Source organism: Fukomys damarensis, unplaced genomic scaffold, assembly GCF_012274545.1.
Source record: "Fukomys damarensis isolate Sample0158 unplaced genomic scaffold, DMR_v1.0_HiC HiC_scaffold_4, whole genome shotgun sequence".
In the NCBI taxonomy this organism is placed as follows: Eukaryota; Metazoa; Chordata; class Mammalia; order Rodentia; family Bathyergidae; genus Fukomys; species Fukomys damarensis.
The window spans coordinates 61,803,977-61,830,244 of NW_022900916.1; the positions used below are offsets into that span (position 1 = coordinate 61,803,977).

At 35.9% G+C, this 26,268-nt stretch overlaps 1 protein-coding gene and 1 long non-coding RNA gene across 4 annotated transcripts in view; one reads left to right on the forward strand and one right to left on the reverse strand.

Moving 5' to 3' along the window:
- The first annotated feature begins 2,143 nt into the window (after positions 1-2,143).
- Samd9 (sterile alpha motif domain containing 9) lies at positions 2,144-23,245 on the forward strand. Of its 3 annotated transcripts, none has more exons than XM_019204417.1 (3): positions 2,144-2,319; positions 17,462-17,588; positions 17,803-23,245. In XM_019204417.1, exon 3 carries the CDS (start codon positions 17,811-17,813, stop codon positions 22,545-22,547), a length of 4,737 nt encoding a protein of 1,578 aa, XP_019059962.1. In that variant the 5' UTR covers positions 2,144-2,319; positions 17,462-17,588; positions 17,803-17,810; the 3' UTR covers positions 22,548-23,245. The 3 variants fall into 3 exon arrangements, with proteins under 3 accessions (XP_019059962.1, XP_019059963.1, XP_019059964.1); XM_019204418.1 differs by having other exon boundaries at positions 17,462-17,585; positions 17,801-23,245; XM_019204419.1 differs by lacking the exon at positions 17,462-17,588.
- Positions 11,356-26,268, reverse strand: part of LOC109117391 — a 50,803-nt gene continuing 35,890 nt past the window's right edge. The window contains exon 3 of the long non-coding RNA XR_002024699.2: positions 11,356-11,465. This is a non-coding gene — a long non-coding RNA (uncharacterized LOC109117391). The remainder of the gene's footprint in view (positions 11,466-26,268) is intronic.

Sequence of the window (26,268 nt, forward strand, 5' to 3'; positions counted from 1 at the left end):
TTAAAAAATAATTTTAAAGCAATAAGCCTATCTCATTCCAACAAAAAGCTTAGAAGAAGATTTGAAGAAGACCCAGAACCTCTCTTGATCTTTAGCAGAGAATCCCTCTCAAACATCAAATAAGACCTCAGTTAATACAAGCCACACCCCAGGATTAGTGTGAAGATGCCCTATTAGTACCAGGCGGAAGGCCAGCCTCGAGGAAAGGAATATTCCTGAGGAGTCAGGTAATCCCTGGACTCTAAGCAAGAATCTTGTTTACCTTACCTGTAGCAAAACAAGGAGTTAGAGCTACAGAGTAGGAGGTAATAGGGGGGCTACCCAAGTATTGCTTTTCTTTAAGTCTTGCTTCAACAGTATTTTTGAAACATACTTTGTTAACTTCATTCACCACAATATGCAAATGATCTCTACAAATATAATCCTCCTGTTTGAGAACTTGTGCCCTTTGGCCATCATCTCTCCATTCCTCCCACACCCAGCCCCTGGAATCACTGCTCTCTCCTTGCTTTTGTGACTCCAATTGTTATAGAGTCCATATATATGTGAGAACTGTGGTGCGTGCCTGGCTAATTCAACTTAGCATAATTTAACCATTGTATATTGTATTCTTCTTAACATCACTTTGTACCCCGTAAATTTACATAATTATACATTGTCAGTTTATAATTTTTAAAACTAAGCAAGATTTATGCTTGAAGTGCCAATGCCCTTCAACCAAAGATCACCAGAAATATATCTGTAATTAAACAAAGTTGAATTTACTGACTCATTATAAAGAGAGTGGTATGGGGGTCTCAGCCAGAGGGTGCTATGAAGGACTTGCTATGAGATTGCTATATCCTAAAAGCTCCTGGCTTGTGTTAGGTGATTTGGGGAGAGAGTTCACCTAGTGGGACTATGCTCTGGATTGGATGTGATACAGAAAGAAGGACAATAACTCTCTCCTAGGAAGTGAGAAGAACAGAATGAAACTTAAACTAGGATTGGTAATGAAAACAAAATTACTCATGCTAGCCAGGACAGGCAGATCTTTGGTTATGTTTATGGCTTGGCAATGTTCATTTTTTAAAATCTCTGTTCATGTATAATTACACGTTGATTGTATGTCTTTGTCATCCTGGCAATATGGTTAATGTTAGTGTTTAAATAGTAAATATCATGGCCCAACTGTGAGTGCTAGTCCAGGTTCCTTCTCCTTATTCTGTCTCAGAAATAAAAGTTTCTTCTCTTGAGAAGGTTTGTGAATTTTCCAAGTGATACTTCTAGGCAATTAAGGATCTGGAAATTATCAGTTAGCATCTTAGAATTATATACATGCCTTACAACTCCTTTGCAGCAGTGTTCTTATATAGTATAGACATTATAAATATTAATTACAAAAGCAAATTTTACTAATAAACATTTGCATGCTACACAAATGCTAGCTTTATTGAAGTGTAACTTGCATACAATCAATGCTATGGTCTGTGTTCGTATCTTTCCAAACTCATGTTGAAATTTAATACCCAAGGTCAGTATTAATGCTATTTGGAGGTGGATCCTTTGGGGCAGTAATTAAGATTAGATCTGTCATGAGGATATAGTCCTCATGATTTCCATAGTGGCTTTAGGAGAAGAGAAAGACAGACTCAAGCAAGCTTGCTCTACCTCTCTACCTCCCTGTACCACCTTGGGATTCTGCAAGAGTTCCCACCTTAAGAAGGCTCTCACCAGAGGTAGCTCCTCAACCTTGAACTTCAAAACCTCAAAAGCTGTAAGAAATGCATTCCTTTTCTTTATAAACTACTCAGTATTTGATATCCATGATAGCAACAGAAAATAGACTAAAACAATATTTTAATGAAAGAAATAAAGAAATGTAAGGCAGTATCCCCAAAGGATCAATTAAGGCAGATTATCCCTCAGCCAAGACAGTAGGGGTCTCTGTAGCCCTCATAGCTCTCAAGCAGAGAAGTGAACTCCAAGTCTTTAACTAAACGTACCAGAAGGTGGCAGAGTCACTACTAAAGAGGATTTCAGAGAAAAGACTTCTCAGAGCTGGGAAATGAAACTGAAATCTAGTCATAATTCACTCTTCCCCTCGCATACCAGGATGTGGCTTGGTTATTTTCTTTCTTTTTTTTTTTTCTTTTTTGCTTAGCCAATTAGAGCTTGCATTGAGGAGGAAGTAGAAGACACATAAGCTTGAAGTAAAACAGAAACAAAGAATATATTTTTTCTAACATCACAGGAGGAGGAAAACACAGACATCGGGTGTTTTCTGCACTCCAAAAAACTGTTTTCCCTTTTTTACATAGAAGAAATTTGAAGATCTGAGTAAGTAGAATCTCTCTTTATTAATAAATATCCTTAGCATCTATAACAGCAATGTGTTAAATCTACTTTGCAATTGCAAATTAAAAAATGGCACAAAACCAAAATTAATAACTTTCTAAGCCTAGAACTTCTAGACTATTTGTTGCTGCAATAGGAGTCTGCTTTGTATTAGTTGAAAATGAGTCATAGCATTCCATAAAATTTTTTTCATCTTTGAAAACTAGAAGTAATTTTATGGATGAAATCCTCCAAGGCATAATTGCATCTGCAGAAAGAACAGAAAATGAAAATTTAAACTAATCAAAGATTAATGTAATCACCATGTACGCTAAGAAATGAGCAGTTTAGAAAACAGAAGTTCTTGTTAGTTCCTCAGATATTAGTATAAAATGAGATAAGTCTATGAGAGACAAAGACTGACAGACAACTACAGGAAGACCTTGGAATTATGTTAGCTTTATTTTTCTGCTCAGAATCATAGGTGCATATTTGAATTCCTCCAAAATAATCAAGAAAGTAATTCATTGATATAGGAGGATTGCATATCTAAATAAGAACCCCTCTTACCAATGCTACCAAATGTCACAGTTAACTCAATAATTTCCAAATGCATGTGGATTCGATTAAGTAAAACATTGTGTTTCCATGTTTTTACATGGGTTGTATTATAGGCCATTTCTTTAGAAATGGCTCACCAAATCAAAAGTATTCCAGGGTTTTCTTGCCTCAAACCAAGAACTGGATGAGACAAGCCAGTAACTGTGCCAAAACGTTTGTTTGAAAAGTTGAGGGTGAATGAGTATGGGAGAAACCAGTTCCACTGAGCAAACAAGTTGAACAAAGAAAAAAAAAAGAGAAATCAAAAATTAAAGCACATGCATTTGGTAAACACAGAACTGCTATCACAGAAACCTACAAGAGCAGCTTTCTGTGATGGCTACACTTCCTTTATGTCATCTACACCCCTGGGAAGTTCTATATATGGGGCACTCGTGCTGCCCTGGGATCTTGTAACTGACAGCTCCTGCTCATTTCTCCAGCCTACGTTACCATGCCCTTTCTCCTATGTCAGTTGCTAAGAAGCTCGAAAATAACTTTTTAGACCAACTTTTTAAAGTAGATAAAATAAAACACTGTTATATTAGGCATTATTATGTTTATATACCTTTTTTTCCCCTCCTACTCCTGGTTAGTCTTACCCTGATTTCTTTCCTTAGGGATTTTAATATAACTGTCACCTTGTTCCACTTTCTAATAACCTAAAAACATTTTGGAATACAGAGGGTGTTAAAAAAATATCATTGATATGAAAAATATCTATGAACAGTGGAAAAAACATTCTTCTAGTGTATATTCTGCAAAAGTGGCATCTTCAACTATTTCTAAATGATTTATTGAAAGTCATAGCTATCAAGACTCCAACAGAGGCTTTAAAGGAACCAGTGTAAAAAACATTTAACCATAATTAAAATATCCATAATTTTTGAAAGAAAAGAGTGAATTCCTTTTTATTTGCTTACTTTCTCACCCAAGTATTCAAGACCAGCTTTTTATCACTCCAACCCTTATATGAGAACCTGGCTTTGTGTTTTCACATGTATGTAAGATGCAGTTCAGGTATAAATCAACCACTTGGTCTCATAATCTCTGCTATGGTAGATCACCTGAGGTACCAGGATTGAGTGAGTAAAACTGAGAGATACCAGCTGATGGAGGAAGATAAGGGGACCTCAGGAAAGTGGCCTCATAAAATGGAGCAAGAGAGGGGACATGAGAACACCCAATATGACAGCCTTGGGAGCCTGGGCACACCCAACTGCAGAATGGTCAGACTGGCTATAACACAACCCATACTGTGCCTTGTGAGTCACAGTACTGTGAATGAAACAGAAATGAGCTGTATTTTCAGATGAGTCAGGTGCATTCAGCCTGGTATCAATAAGTGAGCTGTACTTTCAAGGTGGAGTATTTGGGACTCATCAGACTGGATTCATGTGAGAAAAGAGATTTTCATCTACAAACAAATATTACTAGAAAAGAGTAGGGTCAGGTGTTAAACAAGTACAAAACCAGTCACACGGGCACACAGTCATAATCCCTGGACTCTGGGAGGCCCTGGGTTCAATCCCTAGTACAATCAAAAACAAGCAAACAGTGTGAGTACTGTCCTTTCATGTCTAACTCCCTTTCCTTATTGCTTGGTCATTTTTGGTGCTTGAAGGAGGAAACAGTGACTGACAGACTTGTAGATTTAAATTCTTGGTTCTTCAGTAGCTTTTTTACATGGCTCAATCATTTCCTAAGAATGAAGAAAGTCATTGGGCAAAAGATGTGGAAGTTGTTGCTTTTTTGCGATACATTTTTTTTCTCAGTATTTTGATCGGTCAGATTAGAAAAATATGATGAAACAGATGCTAGAAAGTAGCCAAGATAGGCTTTTGCAAAGATAGAAAAATATCAACTCTCTCTGCCTTAATGTGACTCAGAATCTTCTTGTGGTCTAACTGATACTAAACATACTTACATGATATTAAAGGGTCTGTAAAACATTATACCACTCTGACCATGAAGTTTAGTTTTTAAACATGATGCAATGAATCACGCGCTCTGTCAGAAGAAAGGAGGGTTGCTTTAAGTCCAGGCCAGAAGTGACAAAAGTTACTGTAATGACCTGTGAACAGAGACTCTAGCATCGATGAGGCTTCTAGTGTAGAAAACATGATTCATTTGGGAGCTGTGGATGTAGCTGTAGGAGTTGAGCACTCTTACTAAGTCCATGGTGGATTATGTTCAACATGCTATGGGAGATGCCTTTGAAAAAGCTGGTTATTGCACTGTTTGCATTTTAGTTTAAAGTATAAATTAAACTTTTTTGGTTAACTTTTTTCTTCTTTCCATATTTTATTTTATTTTTTATTAGTACATGTTGGCAGTACATAATAATTATGTTCATCATGGGGAATTGGAACATGTACATAACATACCTTAATTATTTTTACTTCACCTACCTCTCTTTTCCTTTCCCTGTTCATTACTGAACAGATTTGAGTTCTTCATAGAACAGATTTGAGTCATTTGCAGGAAAATGGGTGTACTTCGAGACTGTAATAGTAAGTGAAATAAATCAGACACACAAGCTTAAATATAACATGGTCTGTCTTATATGAGAAACCAAAAATATAATTTAAAGAGTACAATAAAAGATAGAACACAGGAAATGGGGAGATAGTTCTTTTGAATATCATAGGGGTTCTGTCTCCATTTTTAAATCACTTTTATTGGTACATTTTAGGTATACAGTATAATGACATTCATCATAGTAAATTTCTACCTTGACATAATCCATCTTGATTCTTATATTTTTCCCCATTTCCCTGCCCTCCCTTCATTACCTCCACCTCTCCCTATACACAAAGACTTTGCTTCCATTTTGTTCATTTTCTCATATTAATTCCATTCCCTTCTTTCCTTTCCCTACCCCTCCAAATTCCCCTTCCCCTTTGCCCCTTTTCCCTATTTCACATTACCTATTATAATTTTCAGTCCATGTTTAAACTTTCAGTTTCTCACACCAGAAAAACTATTCAGTATTTACATGTGTGTCCTATTTATTTTACTTAAGAGTATCCACTCAAAATGTGCATCCATTGAGCTATAAATGTCTCCAGTTTCTCATTATTTATGGCTGAATATAACTCAATTTTTAAAGTACATTTCCTTTATCCAATCTCTGGTTGATGGGCAAATGGGCTGCTTCCAACTTTTAGCTATTGCAAACTGTGCCACTATGAACATGGGTGCACATACATCACTATGGTATGATTCTTTTAATTCTTTTGGGGAGATACCCATCAGGGGAATAGCTGGGTCAAATGGGACCTCCAATCCTGTTCTTTGAGGTTTCTCCTTTCTGATTTCCACAGTGGTTGCACCAGTCAACAATCCTGCAAGCAGTGGAGAAGTGTTCCTCTTTCTCCACACCCCCACCAGCACTTGCTATTGATTGATTTCCTGACAGCAGCCATTCTTTCGGGGGTGAGGTGGAATCTCAGCATTCTTTTAATTAGCATCTGTTAAGTTATCAGTGATGTTGAACATTTTTTCATATGTTTATTTGCTATTTCTACTTCTTTGTTTTGGAAATGTCTGTTCATTTCAGATGCCCATTTTTGGATTGGATCTTTAAACTTGGGAGGTCTGATATTTTAAGTTCTGTGTATATTCTAATTAGTAGGCCTTTGTCTGAGGAACAGCTGGTAAAAATTTTGTCCCACTTTGGGGGTTGTCTCTTCACACTGTTGGTGGTTTCTCTTGTTGTGCAGACACTTTTTAATAAGAAGAGACCCCACTTGTTGATTCTTTGTGCTAGTTCACATGCAACTGAGGTTTTGTTCATAAAATCTTTTCCTACCCCAGTGTCTTCAACAGTTCTACCTAACCTCTCTTCCAGCCAGTTTAGTGTTTCTGTTTTAATATTTAGATCTTTGATCTGTTTCAATTTTAGTTTAGCGCATGGTGAAAGACATAGGTCTAGTTTTAATCTTTGACAAATTGAAATCCAACTTTTCCAGCACCACTTACTAAGAGGCTATCTTTCCTCCAGTGATGATGTTTGGTTCCTTGGTCAAAGATGAGGTAGCTGAGTGTGTCTGGAGTAGTTTCTGCATCTTCTATTCTGTTCCACTGGTCCTCAGGTCTGTTTCTTTGCCAGTACTGTGCTGTTTTTATCACAGTAGCTTTGTAGTATAGTTTGAATTTGGGGATTGTGATACCCACTGTCATGTCTCTGTTGCCCAGAATTGCCTTTGCTATTATAGGTTTCTTCTTGTTCCAAATGAGTTTTTGGATTATTTTCTCAGTGCCCATGAAATATTCTGCTGGAATTTTAATTGCGAATGCACTGAATCAATATAGCAGTTTGGAAATTCTGGCCATTTTCACTATGTTGGTTCTTCCTACCCAGGAACAAGGGATGTCTTTTCATTTCCTGATATCGTCTTCAGTCTCTTTTTCAGAGTGCTGTAGTTTTCAGAGTAGAAGTCTTTGATTTCATTTGTTAGGTTGATTCCTAGGTATTTCAATTGGTTGGATGCTATTGTGAAAGGAATTGTTTGCCCCATTTCTCTCTCAGTGAATGTGTTTCTCATATAGCTGACCTTGTATCCAGCTACTTTGCTGAATTTTGTTATGAAGTCTAGAGGACTTTTGGTTGAGTTCTTCGGGTCTTCTATCTAGAGTATCATGTCATCTGAAAATAAAGAGAATTTGACTTCATTTCCTATCTTTATTCCTTTTATTTCTTTCTCTTGCCTAATTGCAGTGGCTAATGTTTCCAAAACTATATTGAAAAGGAGTGTTAATAGTGGACATCCTTGTCTTGTTTCTAATTTTAGTGTGAAGGATTTCAGTTTTTGACCATTTGGTATAATGTTGGCTGTTGGTTTTTCATAGACAGCTTTTATCAGATTGAGGTAGAAACTGTCTATTCCTTTTTGTAATTTTTGTATTAAGAATTGAACTCAGGACCTTGCACTTGTAAGGCAGGCGTGGTACCACTGATCAAATCTCCTGCCCCCATCTACTCCAATTTTTGTAGGGTTTTTGTCATGAATATATGTTGGATTTTGTCAAATGTTTTTTCTGCATCTATTGAGATGGTCATGTGGTTTTTGTCCTTGGTTCTATTAATATAGTATATTACGTTTATTGATTTGTGTATGTTGAACCATCCCTGCATCCCTGGGATGAATCCAACTTGGTAAGGGTGTATAATCTTCTTGATGCTCTTCTGCATTTTATTTGCCAGTATCTTCTTAAGGATGTTTGCATCTGTGTTCCTTAGTGAGATTGGCCTGTAGTTCTCTTTTTCAGTTGGGTCTTTCTCTGCTTTGGGGACCAAGTTGATGCTTGCCTGCGAGAATGAATTTGGGAGTATTGCTTCCCTCTCAATTTCATTAAAGAGTTTAAACAGTAATGAAAATAGTTCTTCTCTAAATGTCTTGTAGAATTCAGCAGTGAAACCATCAGAACCTAGGCTTTTCTTAGTTGGTAAGTTTATAATTACATTTTCAATTTCATGGATTGGTATTGGGTTGCTTAGAATTTTTAGGTGTCCTTCATTCAACTTTGGTAATTCATACATATCTAGAAATCTGTCCATCCCTTCTGTGTTTTCCACCTTATTTGCTTATAGGTTGTTAAAGTAGGTATTGATGATCCTCTGGATTTCTGCTGGGTCTGTTGAAATTTCATCCTTTTAATTCCTAATTGCATGGATTTGGCCTTTTCTTTCCTTTTTTGATAAGGTTGGCTAAGGGTTTGTCAATTTTGTTTATTCTTTTGAAGAACCAACTCTGCTTCATTAATTTTTGTATTGTTCTTAGTCTCCATTGCACTGATTTCTGCTCTAATCTTCATAATTTCCTCCACTGTGTAAGCTTTGGATTTCTCTTGCTCTTCTTTTTCTAGAAACTTGAGGTTCAGCATCAGGTTGTTTAATTGAGGTCACTCTGTTTTCCTAATATGAGTATTCATTGCTATGAATTTCCTTCATAAGAATGCTTTCTTTATGTCTCCTAGATTTGATGTGTCTTATTGACATTGTCATTTAATTATAGAAATCATCTGATTTCTTCTTTAATTTCCTGTGTGACCCATTGGTTATTCAGAAATGTGTTTTTCAATTTCTATGTCTTTATGAAATTCTTGCTATTTCTTTTGATATTGATCTCTAATTTCATTGCACTATGATCTGATAATATACAGGGGATAACTTCCATTCCTTTGCATTTAATTAAACATGTTCTATGAGTGAGTATGTAGTCTGTTTTGGAGAATGACCTGTGTGCAGCTGAAAAGAATGTTAATTCTGTTTTTGTACAGTGGAACACTCTGTAAACATCTATTAAATTCATTTGTTCAAGAGTTTGATTGAGCTTTAGTATTTCTTTATTTTTTGTCTAGTTGATCTATCTATTTGTGACAGTGGGGTATTGAGGTCCCCCACTAATATTGTATTAGTGCTCATTTGATTTATCATATCTGTTAGTATTTGTTTTATATAGTTGGGTGCACTAGTATTTGGTGCATATATATTTATGATTGTAATCTCTTCCTCTTGGATTGTTCCCTTTACAAGGTTGCTGTGTCCTTATTTGTCTCTCTTAATCAGTGTTGGTTTGGAATCCATTTGATCTGCAAAAAGGATAGCTACTCCTGCTTTTTTTTTTTCCAGGCTCCTGTGATATGGAGTATTGTTTTCCACCCCTTCACTTTCAGGCTATGAGTTTCTTTTGAATTAGTGTTTTTGTTGTATGCAGCATATTGTTGTATCTTGCTTCTTGACTTATTCTGCAAGTCTATTTCTTTTGATTGGTGAATTGAGATCATTAACATTGATGGCTATAACTGATATGTATTGTCTTATTCTTGTCATTACTTTTTCTTTTTGTTGAGTTCTTCCCCTTTGCACTTAATTTCTTGTCATGCCTGATGGATTCATTCTGCTGGACTTCCTGGGATTGTTATCCTCATCATCTTTTCCTAGAATATTATTTAAAAATTTTTGGAGTGCTGGTTTATTATTCATGAAGTTCCTCAGGTATTCTTTGTCATGAAAGTATCTTATTTCTCCATCAATTTTGAAAGATAATTTTGCATGGTACATCAATCTAGTTGGAGGTTGTTTTCCTTTAGGGCTCGAAATACTTTATTCCAGGCTCTTCTTGCCTTGAGGGTTTGTGTTGAGGAGTCTGCTGTGATTCTGATGGGCTTTCCTTTGTATATGATTGTTTTTTGTTTTTGTTTTTGTTTTCTAACTGCTTATAGAAGTTTATTCTTCTCTTGAGTTTCTGGAATGTTAACTATTATATGCCTATGTATAGATCTTTTTATCATGATTAGTTGGAGATCTATATACATCACTTATCTGTATGTCAAGTTCTTTTCCCCTATTTGGGAAGTTTTCTGCCATTCCTTTTCTTTGCGGGGCTACTGGGGATTGAATTTGGGTCCTTGTGATTGCAAGGCAGGTGGCACCACTGAGCTAATCTCCAGCCCCTCTGTCATTACTTCGGTGAACAGTTTTTTTTTTTTTTTAATGTCATCTTTACTCTCCTATTTCTTCATTGACTCTGATCAGTCTTATGTTCTTCTTTGCATCATCTAGCAGTTGCTGGATTGATTTCTTGTGGTCACTTACTATTTTCTGAAAATTTTTATTTTTCTGGTCACTAATTGCAATCCTGTCTTCTATATCTGAAATTCTGTCCTCACATTGGCTCATTCTGCTGTGTAAACTTTCAATGGAGAGTTTTTGAAAATCTATTTGCATTTGTTTTATGGATTCCATTTTTTTTCTATGTTGGGATTCTATCATGTTCCTCAGATTCTCCATTTTTTAAAATCTGTGTCTACTCCATATTTATTAATCATGTCTTGCACTATGGGCACAATCTCTGCTGTTATCTGAGAAATTATTTCTGATCTCATTTTTTCCAGGTCCTCTTTCATTGCTAATTCAGGGAGACGAAGTGGTTGAATATCAGATTATTCCATCTCCTTTCCCCGTTTCCTTAGGTGATCTTGAAATCTGATTTTAAGACTTGTTTATGTGTCTTCTCATTTCAATAGATGCAGCCTGCTGTGTTTCTGTTGAGGCAGCTTTTTGCTCACCCAGTGATCTTCAATTCTCAGCAACCATTGAGTGTCCTTTTATCTGCTGCTCACCAGTGCACCAATTCCTGGATTCAGAATGGTTGCTTCTGGATCCCTGAGCTAACCTGTTGTCTGGGTGGACTTCTGGCTGGGGCCTGTGTATACTTGGTATGGTACCCAGGAGTGCCTATGCTAGGGCCTGTCCCCACTATGTAGCTATTGTTTGGGAAGGCCTTTGGCTGGGGTCAGTGTTCCCCAGTCCCTCATGTCTGAGCAGGCTTCTGGCTAGGGTCTCCATGTACTTACCAATCGCATCAGGGTAAGCCACTGGCTGTTGCTTGTGTGTCTGTACAGTTCTTTTCCCCATGGGCCTTTGGCTTGGGCCCAAGCGCCCAAGCCGCTGGGGTTGGGGTGGGGCCCTGGCTGGATCTGCCTGCAGCTGCTCCACTTTGTTCCACACTGCTGCTTGCCAGGATCTCCTCTCTATATTTCTGAAATTTGAAATGGAAAGAAAAGATGGACAAGTCATTATTAGGTTACTTATAATATTGCATTGTTATAAATTCAGTTTAGAGACTGACAATCTGAATTCATGGTGTAAGAATTTTTTTTAAATCTATCCAATGAAAATAAAAAGGCACAGCCCAAATTTCTAGAGAGTTTCACTAGAAAAAAGAGTATTCCTCTTCAAGTTTTGAAAATAGGATTTATAAAGCATTTTCTTAAACTTATACCTAAAAACAAACAAAACAAGGGATATTAATGATTGTGTTTAGATGTCCCCACAAAACCTCATGCTGTCATAGGTGGGGCTTTTCAGAGGTGGCTGAATCTAGAGTATGTGATCCTGGGATTTATTCATGGTTCAATGCTGGAATCAAGGGCAATAGAAATAAAGGTGTGTGTGAGCAGTATCTGCCCTCAGGGTGGGTAGCCTGGATAGAATATAAGGACAGAAAGAGCTGTGGTCATCCCTTGCTTGCTTTTGCTGTCTTATGCATGCCATAAACTGGTTCTTATCTGAGATGCCCCTCTGCCAAGCCACCCTGCCTTGGAGCCAGCCAGTCATGGATTAAAACCTCTACAAACCAGGATCTAAATAAACCTTTCTTCCTTTAATTTGTGGATGTTGAGTATTTTGTCTCAGCAATGAGAGAAAAGAAACTAAGAAATAAGATGAATAAGAAAATTAGCTTGAAAGTTTTATAGGTCTTTTTGCTACTGAACAATATAACACAAAGCCTTAAGGGTTGTAAAGTAGAGATAATTGGAACTAACATACAAAGCTGAATTTTATTTTCAGAGCTGAATATTTAAAACTTTATTTCTATTAATTCTGTGAAGTTTCTGTCTCTAAAATAAAAATACACAAATATGAAATGTAACTTTTCAGATTTCAAGGTAATATATAACTATATTTAGTGTATATAGGTAATATATAATTTTAATTAGTGTTTTAAGATACTCTTATCCAATATTAGATAGTGGTATTTTAATTTGTAAAGTTATAAAGTTATAATTTGTTTTAAAATGACTTCATTTTAACATCCACTGATGTAGGTTACTAATATAAGTTCAGATTTAAAGAATGGTGGGAAAATAATTCATATAAAACTCCTCAACTATTGAGAGTTTGGTACATTTTGAAGAGTGATTTAATTTCTGGGTACCAGAAAATGAGTTCATTGCCTGGTGACACTGGTGAAGCGAATTAATGATATACCTTATTAGTGGTGAGGTAAATAATTTTGAAATAAAGTTTTAGAGAAAAAGTTTTAAATCATCAATTATCAATTGTGGTTATGTTGTAAAGGTCAACAAGTACTCATGTAGTCTGAAATCAAAATAAGAAATAGTTAATAAAACTTTAGGTATTCAAAATTAAGTTAATCATTCTCAGTTTATAACATATTATCATCTTTTTGCCATGTAGCTACCACTTTTATTTTATTCATCTATTTTATCATTGTATTTTGAAGGCATCATTGGCTTTTTACATAAAGTATAATTTATGTGAAATGAACAAATTTTAGTAGAGTTTTATAAAGTTTCTCTATATATAATCTGTGTAACCACCTACAAATAAATGGAGTATAACACTAATTTTGCCATAAAGGTGCATAAACTTGGGTTTATTCTTTATAATATTTATATGATGAATTATTAATTTTAAATTTATGAGTTTATTATATTAAACAATGAATAGTTAATGGGAAAATAAATCACAAAAATAAAGTATTGAACTTTTAATATTTGTTTATAAAAAGCATCAAAATTTTCAACATCAACTGTGTTTTGGTATACAAAGTCTAAAAATGAAACACATAAATAAATTCTTACATGAAATACAATGAAAATACCAGTAGCATTTTATCAACAAATATCTTTATTTCAATTATCACACCTAAGGCAGTCTTCACACAAGACAAATGCATGTTCCATATACATCTGTCACTTATACTGACAGCACATGTGTTTGCTTTCCTAGCCTTTTTGTATGACATACTTGACATCTCACTGGCCTTGATGTTTTGTCAGGACTTTCTTATATAGTGTGTAATTAACAGGAGCATAAAATATCAATAAAATACAGTATTAAATTCTTAATATATATTGTGCATTTAGAATAGGCATCAACATTTTCACATCAGCTGTGTACTTGCTTACAAAACCTAAAAGATAACATCAGAAATAAATTCCTAAATGAACTACAATAGGACTTACCAACAGAACTCTACAACAAAAATAAGCTTTCTTCAACTGTCATGCAGGCAGTCTTCACACAAGACAGCTACATGTTCCGTGCACACATCTCACTTACAATGATGGTACATGTGCCTAGCTTTCCTTTCCTATGTGGGAGTCTTGTCACCTGTCTTCTCTTCCTGTTTTGTCAGAAGCTTTCTACTATATTGTGCAACATGCACTTAGCAGGGAAATAAAATATCAATAAAATAAAATAATAAAATAAGTAGTGAGTGCTTAGAATAGACATCAATTTTCACAACAGCTATTTACTTGCTTACAAAGACCTAAGAGATAACTTCAGAAATAAAGACCTATGTGAACAACAAAGTAAACAAAGTCTACCACAGAAATAATCTTTGCTTCAAATGGCACATCAAGGAGACTTCACACATGACAACTGCATGTTCCATATACAAGTATCACTTCCACTGAGAGCATGCATGTTTTGTTTTCCTATCCTTTCTTGTAGGGCACAGTTCACATATTTTTGGTTTTCAGGTTATCATAGTAGGTGTTTGTGATGCTGCACCTGCCTGTTCACCTGTCAGCTCACCTGTGTGCTCCATAATTTTTGTGTAATTCCCTGGACAGAAACATTTTGTTTTTTCCTCTCTTATAAATGATCTCTCTTGAATTCCACCCCCAGACCTCTAAGAAAATTTCTCCATGATATTTTGTACTTACTGTTTTCATTTTTTACTCTCTTGTGGTTGTATTAGAAAAGAATCAAGGAGCCACCTTTCCATGTTAAATTAGGCTTTAAGATATTTGCTGAGGCTACCTGGAAGCTAGAGTTTTAAACCATTCATCTCTCTCTTCTCTATTTTTTTTCATTGAGTTTATTGGTACTTTTTAGGATATAGTACAGTTACATTCATCATTGGGATCTTGTGCCCTTACATGATGTATCTTGGTTCTTATTTATTATTTTCTTTGTTAACTACCAAACTATTTATGCCATACATGTTTAGGATTGAGTAAAACACAACCATTGGCCAATGCTTTGTGTCTCAAGTGACATCATAATTGCTGCATAACTCATCAACAATATCTATTCGACTTTTGGTTTTGTTGTAGAAAGTTTTCATCTCAGGCTTCTGTTTTTTCGAGGTTTCCCTATCAATATTTCCATAATGGTGCAATGTTAACATCAGCAGTACTAGTTTGTTTTTCTTTTCCCTGTAAGAGGCCAATGTAAATCTTCCTGAAATTCAAAAATTCAAGAATTATATAATTCTCTGCTTTGAAATTGCAACATTTTATTTGGAATGTCTGCTTTCTTCCTGCATACACTTACTGTGATGGTCTACTTGTATTCTGTTAGCAAATGTGACATCATTTGCAAACTGGTATACTGTCAAATGTCACACTCTGACTAGTTTGGGAGATGGGAACAGCAAATATATTCACACATCATTTGGTTTATTACATACAAAAAAAGAACTTGATGGCTGAGTTCCAGGATCAATGTCTAAAAGCACTGTAAATCTTCACATCTACAAGGGCATAAATTTTTGTGCCATATTTTGATCCGTCACTTTTCCATAAGTCTTTTGCATTTCTTCATTTACCATGAGAAATCTCTTCTAGGTACAGCAGACTTATGAATGCTTTCAATTCAGCTAGTGATATATCATAATAAACACATTTTTTAAATAAACACATTTTTAACATGGCTATTGGTATGTACAGAATATTTTACCTACTTTTCAGCCTTTATGTATTTCACAGTATCTTGTAGCATTTTGTCTGTTACAGTTTCCAACATTGAATGACAGTGCTGGCATTCTGGCCAATATATTTCACCCCTGCTAAGACCCTCACTATATTTCTGGACCAGTTCTAATATTGGACCATTTCATTTGGTTTTGTGGCAGTATTGCAACATTTCCACTAGCCAAGTGTGTATTGACATTGCTATCTTCTTCATCATCTGAATCAAGGAGATCTGCATTCCCTGTGTCTGTATCAGTCGATTCCTGCTCATTTCACTATCACAGGAACTTTGGCTGACATGACCAATGTCAGAGTCGTCATCATCATCATCATCATCATCGTTTACCCACACCACTCTTCTCTTATGAAAACATGTATTGTACCATAATGGATCATCTTCATCATCCACGCATGAGTAATCTGATGATTCACTTTTGACCTCTAAGAAAACTTGGCATATCTGGGTTTTTTGTTTGTGTGCGTGTGTGTGTGTGTGTGTGTGTGTGTGTGCGCCGTTGTACTGAACTGGGCTACTTCTAACAGAAAACCTTTAAAAATGGAGGTGGGTGTGTGTTGTTTTTAACAAGTCCTGCAAGGATGTAGGTCTACTGGACCCTTTGTGATACTCAGATAAACATACACAAAACCAGCTAGATGGAGCATGATGTAGGTAAAAATCCTGTTTTACTCCTTTTGCACATATGCACACACCTTGCTGATCATCATACCAAGTGGGTAAACACATTGACTGATTCCTGAATCCCTCAGAGAAGGTATTGAGATGCACAGCTTGTTAATATAATGCTCAGGTACAAATTTACAGTAGAAAAGTAAGAAATGGGTCCACTGAAACCAGTGTCATGCTTGAAAGGCTAAAGATCGTGGGCCCTTTCCCAGAAAATATCTCCCACCAACATGTAACCAGTGTCCTGACTTCCATGATTAACTTTTCTTGTTCTTGAACTTCATATAAATGCAGTCCTACAATATGTTTTCCTTCACATCAGTACTTTAATATTTTCATTAGAAATGTTGAACCATACAGTAGGTACATATTTAATTATTAAAACTGTCAAATCATTTCTCAAAGTAGCTGAAACAATTTATATTCCCATCAGTAATGTCTGAGAACCTCATTAACTCCACATTTTTACCAGCATTTGCTGTTACAAGTCTTTAATTTCAGCCATTCTGGAAAATATGGAGTGTTACCTCATTGGGGTTTGATTTTATCTGTCGTGATGGTTAAAGATTTGGAACAATCCTAGATTCCAAGTTTCAGCTGTACATAGTGGCACACACCTATAATCCTAGCTACTTGGGAGGCTGAGGAAGGATCATCACAAATTTGAGGCCACCTAGGCAACTTAATGAAACCCTATCTCAAAATAAAACTAATAAAATAAAACAGCTAAGGAGACAAGAATGTAGCCCAATGGTAGTGTCCCTGAGATCAATACTCAGTACTGCAAAAAAAAAAAAAAACAACAAATAAATTTGTGTAACTTCCCTAATCATTTTTTCTTATTGCGAGGGCATTTTGGTGACATCTGTGATCTACTACTTCATGCATAACTTACTATTGTCAAATAGTGTTATTTCGGGGGGTTGGTTCAAATGTAGAAAATTTACCTTCATCTTTGTGCTCAAAATTGAGGTGTATCAGAGGTTGAACAGATAGAAAATATATTTGTTCTACTCAATAGGATCCAGAGAGGAAAGTGTGTTTGACCAGAGCTATAGGCTGTTAATTAGCCTGCTATGCTACTTTGGATTTTATCTTCTTGAGTAAAGGATACAAAGGATCATAATGGTTTTGCCAGTGAGTAACCCAATTAATACTTCAGATTTATTAAATCTTTCATGTGCATCTCATTTAAAATTTAATGTGCATTTGGCTCTTTTCCTTCCCAATTATACTTAATAGTCATATGCTCTATTTGGTTCATTTATGTTTATTCTAATATATTTCACAAATTACTTGCTTCTCTAGTTTCATATATTCTTTTTCCTTACTTTCTAGAACAGAATTGAATATTTGTGAATAATACAGCAAAGATACATTATAGCAAACAACCACAAATAAGGATGAAACATCTCTAAATATACTCATTGGAAGCATCCAAACATATACTTTGAAAAAAAAAAAGGTAATTAAAGAGAATTGTACATCGTACGTTACCATTCATGTGAGAGAAAAGTGTTTATATATTTGTATCTGATGGTGTTTTTCTTGACAGGCATACAAGAAACTAGTAATAGAAACTTTTAAACTTTTGCAACACATGAACATAAACCTATTGCAAGATTGTTTTAAATTTTTACTTGTACAATATCAAATCATTTTTCTTTTTCTATATACAGGTGTCACAATGGCAGAGGAGCTAAAGCTTCCAGAAAATCCAGATGACTGGACAAAAGACGATGTAAACAGATGGTTAGAGAGTCATAATATTGACCAAAAACACAGGGAAATTTTGATTGCACAAGATGTGAGTGGAGCAATCTTGAAGTGGCTAAATAAAAATCATCTTGTTGATATGGGCATAACACATGGACCAGCCATCCAAATAGAGGAGCTATTCAAAGAACTGCAGAGGACATCTTCTGAAGATCCTATTCAGACATCCAAGGGAGAGAAAAGCAGTAAAAATGCTCCTACAAAGAAATCTTTGAGGCAAAAGGAAGGTAGAGAGACTTCAAAGCAAAAACAAAAGGACAAAAAGATCTCTGATATGGCTAATGCTTCTAAAGTGAGTCCAGTGGCAAAAGAGTCTAAGTCACTAAATAATGAACTCATGGAAAATCCACCAGATGACATTACCCAACCTACATGTACCCCATATCCTTTCAATACATTCAGTGATCCATATCGTTATAAATTGCATTTCATCCTGCAACCTGAAACAGGACCACACAATCTTATTGACCCAGTACATGAATTCAAAGCCTTGAAAAATATAGAAACAGCCACAGAAGGGGATATAAAGATGAAATTTAGCAATGAGACCTTCCGTTTTGCTTCAGCTTGTATGAATTCACGTACCAATGGCACTATTCATTTTGGAGTTGAAGATAAACCCCATGGAAAAATTGTTGGTGTGAAATTCACCAGTGTCACCAAAGAAGCCCTAATTGACCACTTCAATTGGATGATCCATCAGTATTTTGAAGCACATCAGGTCCAACAAGCAAAGAAGTGCATCCGAGAACCAAGATTTGTTGAAGTTTTACTCCCAAATAGTACTGTATCTGACAGATTTGTGGTTGAGGTGGATGTTGTTCCACAGTATTCTGTATGTAAACATGACTATTTCCAGATCAAAATGCAAGACTGCAACAACAAAACATGGCAACAACGTTCAAAACACTCAGTCTTTGTACGAGATGGTCCCAGCACTAAGAACGTCTTAATAAACAAAGCTGATTTTAAAGCCTTTCTGTTAGATTTAAAATCATTGGCAGTATCTAGGGAAGAAGCAGAAGAAAAATGCAAACAAAAGACAAATAAAAACAATAGTGAGGGGTCAAAGCTGGTAACCCTGCTGACAGGAAATCAAGACTTATTAGATAATTCATACTACGACTGGTACATTCTTGTAACAAACAAATGCCATCCAGATCAAATAATACACTTAGATTTCCTAAAGGAAATTAAGTGGTTTGCTGTTTTAGAGTTTGATTCTGAATCTAAGACAGAAGGAGTTCTCAAATCTTTCAAAGAAAGCAGAGCAGCAAGCCTACACTCTCCAAGTCAATTCATAGAAGAAAAAGTCACATTAAGTGAGAAGATTTCTAGTTTGAATCTTTACCAGAAACCCAGCTGGATTTTCTGCAATGGCAGGTCAGATCTTGACAGTGAAAAATATGAACCCTTAGATCCAGTTTCCTGGCAAAAAGAAAGAGCTTCTGAAGTCAGAAAACTGGTTTCATTTCTTACACGTGAAGACATAATGCCAAGAGGGAAGTTTTTGGTGGTATTTCTATTACTTTCCAGTGTGGATGACCCAAGGGATCCTCTCATTGAGACTTTCTGTGCCTTCTACCAAGATCTCAAAGGAATGGAAAACATATTGTGTATTTGTGTGAAATCAAACATATGTCAAGGATGGAGAGACCTACTTGAAGCAAGATTAACAAATAAGCAAGATGAACTATCAGACAAGTGTATTTCTGCTTTAAATCTTGAACAGATAAATGGCACTATTCTTAAACTAAAATCTGTAACACAGTCTTCAGAGAGACTTTTGCCATCTATCTGTTCATCTACTGTCCTTCTGAAAAAGGAAGAAGATATGACTGCTCTGGGAATTCTCTGTGTAAATGAATGTGAAGGTACACTCTTACACAAAGACAAAAATAAATTACTGGAATTCAAGGCATCAAAAGAAGAAGACTTTTATCGTGGTGGCAAAGTATCATGGTGGAACTTCTACTTTTCAGAATATTATTCCTCACCTTTCGTCAAAAGAGACAAATACGAAAAACTTGAAGAAATGATTCAAAATGCTGCAGATTCTTCTAAACCAATATGTGCCAAAATTATTCATTTGTTCCATCACCCAGGCTGTGGGGGGACTACCTTGGCCATGCATGTTCTCTGGGAACTAAGGAAGAAATTCAGATGTGCTGTACTGAAAAACCAGACAGTAGATTTTTCTGAAATTGGAGAACAAGTGACAGATTTAATCACTTATGGGGCAACAAATCATCAGGAATACTTACCTGTACTGCTCCTTGTTGATGATTTTGAAGAACAAGATAATGTCTATCTTCTTCAGAGTGCCATTCAAAAAGCTGTAGCTCAAAAATATATTCGATATGAAAAACCTCTAGTGATCATCCTGAATTGCACAAGATCACAAAATCCTGAAAAAAGTGCAAAGATCCCAGATAGTATTGCCCTAAAACAAAAACTGACCTCCAAAGAACAGATAGCTTTTGAGTTTAAATTGAAAGAAATTAAAGAACAGCATAAAAACTTTGAAGATTTTTATTCCTTTATGATCATGAAAACAAATTTTAATAAAGAGTACATTGAAAAGGTGGTCAGAAATATTCTGAAAGGACAGAATAAGTCCACCAAGGAAGCAAAGCTCTTTTCTTTTCTGGCTCTTCTTAATTCATATGTTCCTCATACCACCATTTCGTTATCACAGTGTGAGATGTACTTAGGAATTGCAAACAAGACAGCTTTCTGGGGAACAGAAAAGTTTGAAGACAAGATGGGCACTTACTCTACAATCCTAATAAAAACAGAGGTGGTAGAATGTGGAACCTACTGTGGAGTGCGCACCATTCACCCTCTGATTGCAATCCTCTCTCTGAAAGAATTGAAGAAAAGCTATGATGTGGATAAAAGTCAAATTGTGCTGGATATGCTGACAGAAAATTTGTTCTATGACACTGGCTTAGGAAGAAGCAAATTTTTCCAAGATGTGCAAACACTGCTGCTCACAAGACAGCGGAATGAACATGAAGGTGAAACAGGAACTTGGTTTTCCCCTTTCATTGAAGCACTACATACAGATGAAGGAAATGAGGCAGTTAAAGGTGTGTTGTGCCAAGGTATCGAGCGGTTCAAACCAAATGCATTCATTTGCCAAGCCCTGGCAAGACATTTCTACATTAGAGAGAAAGATTTTAGCAATGCTCTTTATTGGGCAAATGAAGCAAAAAAGATAGAACCTGACAACTCTTATATCTCAGACACACTGGGTCAAGTATATAAAAGTAAAATAAGATGGTGGATAGAGGGCCCTGAAAGAAACAAGAACATTTCAGTTAATGATCTAACTGATCTTTTAGAATTAGCAGAGCATGCCTCAGATGCATTCAAAGAATCTCAACAGCAAAGTGAAGATAGAGAACATGAGGTGAAAGAAAGATTGGGTCAGAAGTCAAAAAGAAGGTATGACACTTACAACATATCTGGTTACCTAGGGGAGATAGAAGTGGGGCAATACACAATCCAGATTCTCCAGCTGGTTCCTTTTTTTGACAAGCAAAATGAACTATCTAGAAGAGCTATGATCAATTTTATATCAGGAAGTAGTGATATTCCAGGGGATCTAAACGAATTTAAAATCACCCTCAAGAAATTTGTTCCTTATCTTACTACTTTGCAATCTTCTTTGAAAAAGTCCTTTGATTTTTTTGATGATTATTTTGTCCTTCTAAAACCCAGGAACAACATTAAGCAAAATGAAGAGGCCAAAACTAGGAAAAAGGTAGCTGTCTATTTTAAGAAATATGTAGATATATTTGGTCCCTCAGAATCACAAAACAGAGATCTTGAATCGAAGATCAGTTTGCCGCTTCAAGTAGAGAGGAATCGGAGAAGCCTAGAAGCTTTAAAAGCAGACAAGTTTTCTGGACTTTTAGAGTATCTCATCAAAGGTCAAGAAGATGTTGTAAGCACTATGGAATATATAGTGAACAAATACACTTTTCTCTTTGAACAATGCATTGTCAGAATACAGTTAAAGGAAAAGCAAAATTTCATCTTGGCCAACATTATTCTCTCATGTATTAAGCCTATCTCCAAATTAGTGAAGCCAATTAAAAAACTGAAAGATCAACTTAGAGACATCTTACAACAAGTAGGAACAACTTACAGATTTTCAGAACCTTATTTCCTAGCTTCACTCTTATTCTGGCCAGAAAACCAGCAACTAGATCAAGATTCCAAACAAATGGAAAAATATGCTCAAGCACTGGAAAAGTCTTTCAAGGGACAATATAAGCATATGCATCGTACAAAGCAACCAATTGCATATTTCTTTCTTGGAAAAGGTACCAATATGAACAGACTTGTCCACAAAGGAAAAATTGATCAATGCTTTGGAAAGACGCCCGATATTAATTCCTTATGGCAAAGTGGGGATGTATGGAAGGAGAAAAAAGTCCAAGAACTTTTGCTTCGCTTACAAGGACGAGCTGAAAGTAATAATTTATTCATAGAATACGGAATCAATGAAAAAATCACAATACCCATCACTCCCGCTTTCTTGGGTCAACTTAGAAGTGGCAGAAGCATAGAAAAGGTGTCTTTTTATCTGGGATTTTCCATTGGAGGACTTCTTGCTTATGACATTGAAATTGTATAAGAGCTAAATTTTCTTCCTCCAGGAATGTGATTTTACTGACAACTAATTTTTTTTTTTTTTTTTAGATCCAAGACCCATACTTTAAAATGGAAATTTTGTAGATATAGCCCCTGGATTTCAACCTTGTATAACATTAAACTTTCTCTGGCATTAGCCATATGATGAGTCCCACATAGATGATAGTGGAGAAGGAAGGAATAAGAGATGTGTGAAGTTAGACAGCCTCTCCCTTGGTTTGGATAACACCATCTAGGACAAAATAATAGGCAGCGATGGATGGAATTAGTAGAGACAAGCTAGTATGTCAGCCATGCAGAACCCTACTATCCCCCCTAATTACCCTGCTGTGTCAGTTAATCCTGATATGCTAACCTCATTGGATTAAGAAAGACTAGTCAATTAGGGGAACACACTACTGAGTGTCTGGGTGGGTCACAGAGGTGAGGCCTTAAATACTATCGCTCGTCCCTCCCTGTTCCTTTCTGGCATCGCTCCCCTCCTCTGCTCCCTCACCACTATGAATTTAGCAGCTCTGCTCAGCCACACTCTCTGCCATAATATTCCTGATTTGGAGCCAGCTGGCTATAGACTGAATCTTCCCAATCCGTGAGCTAAATTAAAATTTTCCTCCTTTAAATTGTATCAGGTACTATGTTCAGCAACAGGAAAGCTGACAAATATACCTCCCAAGGATTGAATTGAGGACAATGCTCTACTTTCTTATCAAGTGTGAAATGCTTTCAGAATAGGACAGAATAATGTTGGTTCTAAAACAGTCTAGAAAAACTTCCCTTACAGAAAACAAAATCTCACAGTGAGAGGTCAACTGACCAAGTAGATTATAGTATATCATGAGCTTGGCACTCAAGGTGTCTTCCAAAATAGAGAACCAACCAATTCTCTGAAGAATATACCCACAGAAGCCAGCAGACATTACCAAAGTAGGCTGAGAATTAGATTTCTTCTTCATGCAGTACAAGGCAGTCAAACAAGTGTGAAATTTATCTCTAAAGCTATTAAGCTTATAAACACCCCTCCCCCATCCAAGCAAACAGAAAGATTCACCCGAACTCCAAAGGCTAATGAATAGAAAGAATACCATGAAAAGACTAATGAGGATACAAACATACTGGCAGAGACAGATCTTGTTTCATTTGCTGTGTCCTCACGTAGAAAGGCATAAGGGCAGAGAATGAACATTTCCATTGCACCTTTTTTATAAAGTCATTGATCCCTTTCATGAGGGCTTATTATTTAAATTACCTCTTAGGGAGCTCTTAACACTATCACAAGGGTGATTAAATTTTAGCATATGAATTTGGAGAGGACCCATTCAGATCATGACAAAAAATGAGAATAAAAACTTCACGGTTTATTCTTTCATAAGCCAGAAGTTATTGTGTGGTCTCTCTCCAATTCTGATACATCCCTGAGTAAGAAGGCACAGAATTTTTTAAACTTTCCCTTTGAAAACCACTAATTAGGTTTCTGTAATGCAGCAAAATTTACCAACTCCATAATCAAAAATAAAAATGTATCAACACTCCTAAAACAAATGATAGCCTAAACAAAGGAGCTTTGGAAACTATAATATGCCAGACTTTCCCTTTGGTTATTTGGAATGTGGATTTGAAAAAAGAAAAAAAAAACTTTCAGGAATTAATAGCATAGAGAAGAGCATTCCTTTTGCATAGAATAACTTATTTGTCTAAAGACCAGAAGATTATTTTATTCTTTCATTATTTTTACAACCCTTGCTCCTCCAAAGTTCTTTCTGTCACACAACTTAGAATGTGCTGTAGGAGTTCTTAGCCATTGGAATATGTATGTTTTTCATATGCTGTATTATCAAGAAGCTCATTTCCAATTAAAATATGTGCACTATTATTCTGTATTCTTTTTTATATTTTAAGAGTTCAATATGTAAGTACACCATCATCATAATATAGCCAAATTTCAATTTGTATTACAGCCTGGGTAGCTTGACAGCCCTATATTACCTATGCAAACACCCAAGCAAGTCAAAAGTGACTTTTGTTTCCTTAGTGAAGAGAGAGAATTTTTCCCAAGAAATTCAGAAACACATCCTTACTTGAGATGATATCATCATCTCTTCCTAACTGCTGTGAATAAAAGTATGTTAGTAGCTCACTTAGGATGAGGATCAAAGGTTAAAGTCTTGATAAGAAACCGATAACACATTTACAAATAAGTCATTTGAAGCTGGAGATGTAGCTCATCTGTAGAGTATTTTTTTACCATGCGTGAGGTCCCGGATTCAGTTTCCAACAGCACAAAATAAAATCGGAGGAAAAGGAATCGTTTGAGGAAAGTTTAATAAAGGAATTATTTGCAAAAGCATAGGTAAGGGATAGAGAAATATCAAGGGACAAATCAATTCCCTGGTACTAGCTAGTAATATCAGGAGACTATACTCTTGCTATGCGTAGAGGGGCAAGAGAACAGCACTTTTAACAGAAGGGAGAAACAGCTTTCCGGAAAAGGCTAATAGGAGCCATGATCTTTGCAGGAAAGAGCTGGCCTGAGGGGTCTGGCAAGAAAAAAGCACTGAAGGGATCAATAACAACCTCACTCTTCTCCCTCTAATCTCCGACCGTGCTTCCCATTGGCCCCAACTCAACTGGAAGCCAGAGAGCAAGGCAGATAGAATCCATAAAGGCCATCAGGGTACACAAAAGAAAGACTTTCATAGAGGAACAAACACGATACCCAGTGCTGTATCCCTGAAATTCTGATTTCTACAACCATAGCCAACACCACATAAGTGTGAAATGTAGATGGCATTGACACATGAAAATAAAAAATAAATTCCTTTTGCTGCCCCAAAGTGATGGCAATGACAGCTTAATGCAGTTGTGATCTTTAGCCGCTCATCTAATCTCTGATTTTTGGTAAAGCAATTGAAGCCTGCCCAAATTGTGGACTGCAGAGTCCAGTACCTAAAGCCATCGGTCAATTAAACTCTCCTCAGTTAGAAGTCTGCAAACTGCATTCTTCTGGTTGTCATAAACACGAAACACAAATAAAACATTTCAAATGTAGGATAAAAATGGATCACATTTATTAATTACCTATTGGATGCATGCTTTAAAAATAATTGAATTTTGTCTATTTTTGGCTATCATCCCCAACATATACCTGCTTCCAATCTATAGAAGCTTTGTGCATGTTTCAGAAGAGCTTTAAGCTCCAAAGAAAGGGGTTTACTTTCAACCATCCTTATGCCTCATGGAAACTTTTCAGATGTACATGAACATGGTATGCAAATTCTTCAAGATGGGAAATGAGAAAAGTTCTGTCCAAGATAGCTCAACTGCCTTCTCTTATACTGATGTTTTTATTGTTGTTCTTGTTGCTGTTTTATGTTTATATATTATATTCTTATTCCCTTGGGAATGCTATAATAATATTTTAAGGTTAAAATTTTGTCTCCCCTTTTCACAAGATTGTTTTTTAATTCCATTAGTTCAAGTCCACAAAAATCATATGCCAAAAAAGAAATAAATGTGTAAAGAAAGATCCTAGCATAAGTGGGGCTTTGGGTATGATCTTCGGTATTGGAAAGAAAAAGTGCAAGACAAAAGTGCTATTAGAGATAAATCCTAGGAGATCTGGTAATCATGAATATTTCAAACCTTCCTTCTCTCCTTCACTTGGGCTGTATATATATATTTTTTTCACTAACTACCGATCCATATAT

Coding starts and splice junctions, on each gene's coding strand:
- Samd9 (XM_019204417.1), top strand. CDS start 17,811: ATGGCAGAGGAGCTAAAGCTTCCAGAAAATCCAGATGACTGGACAAAA.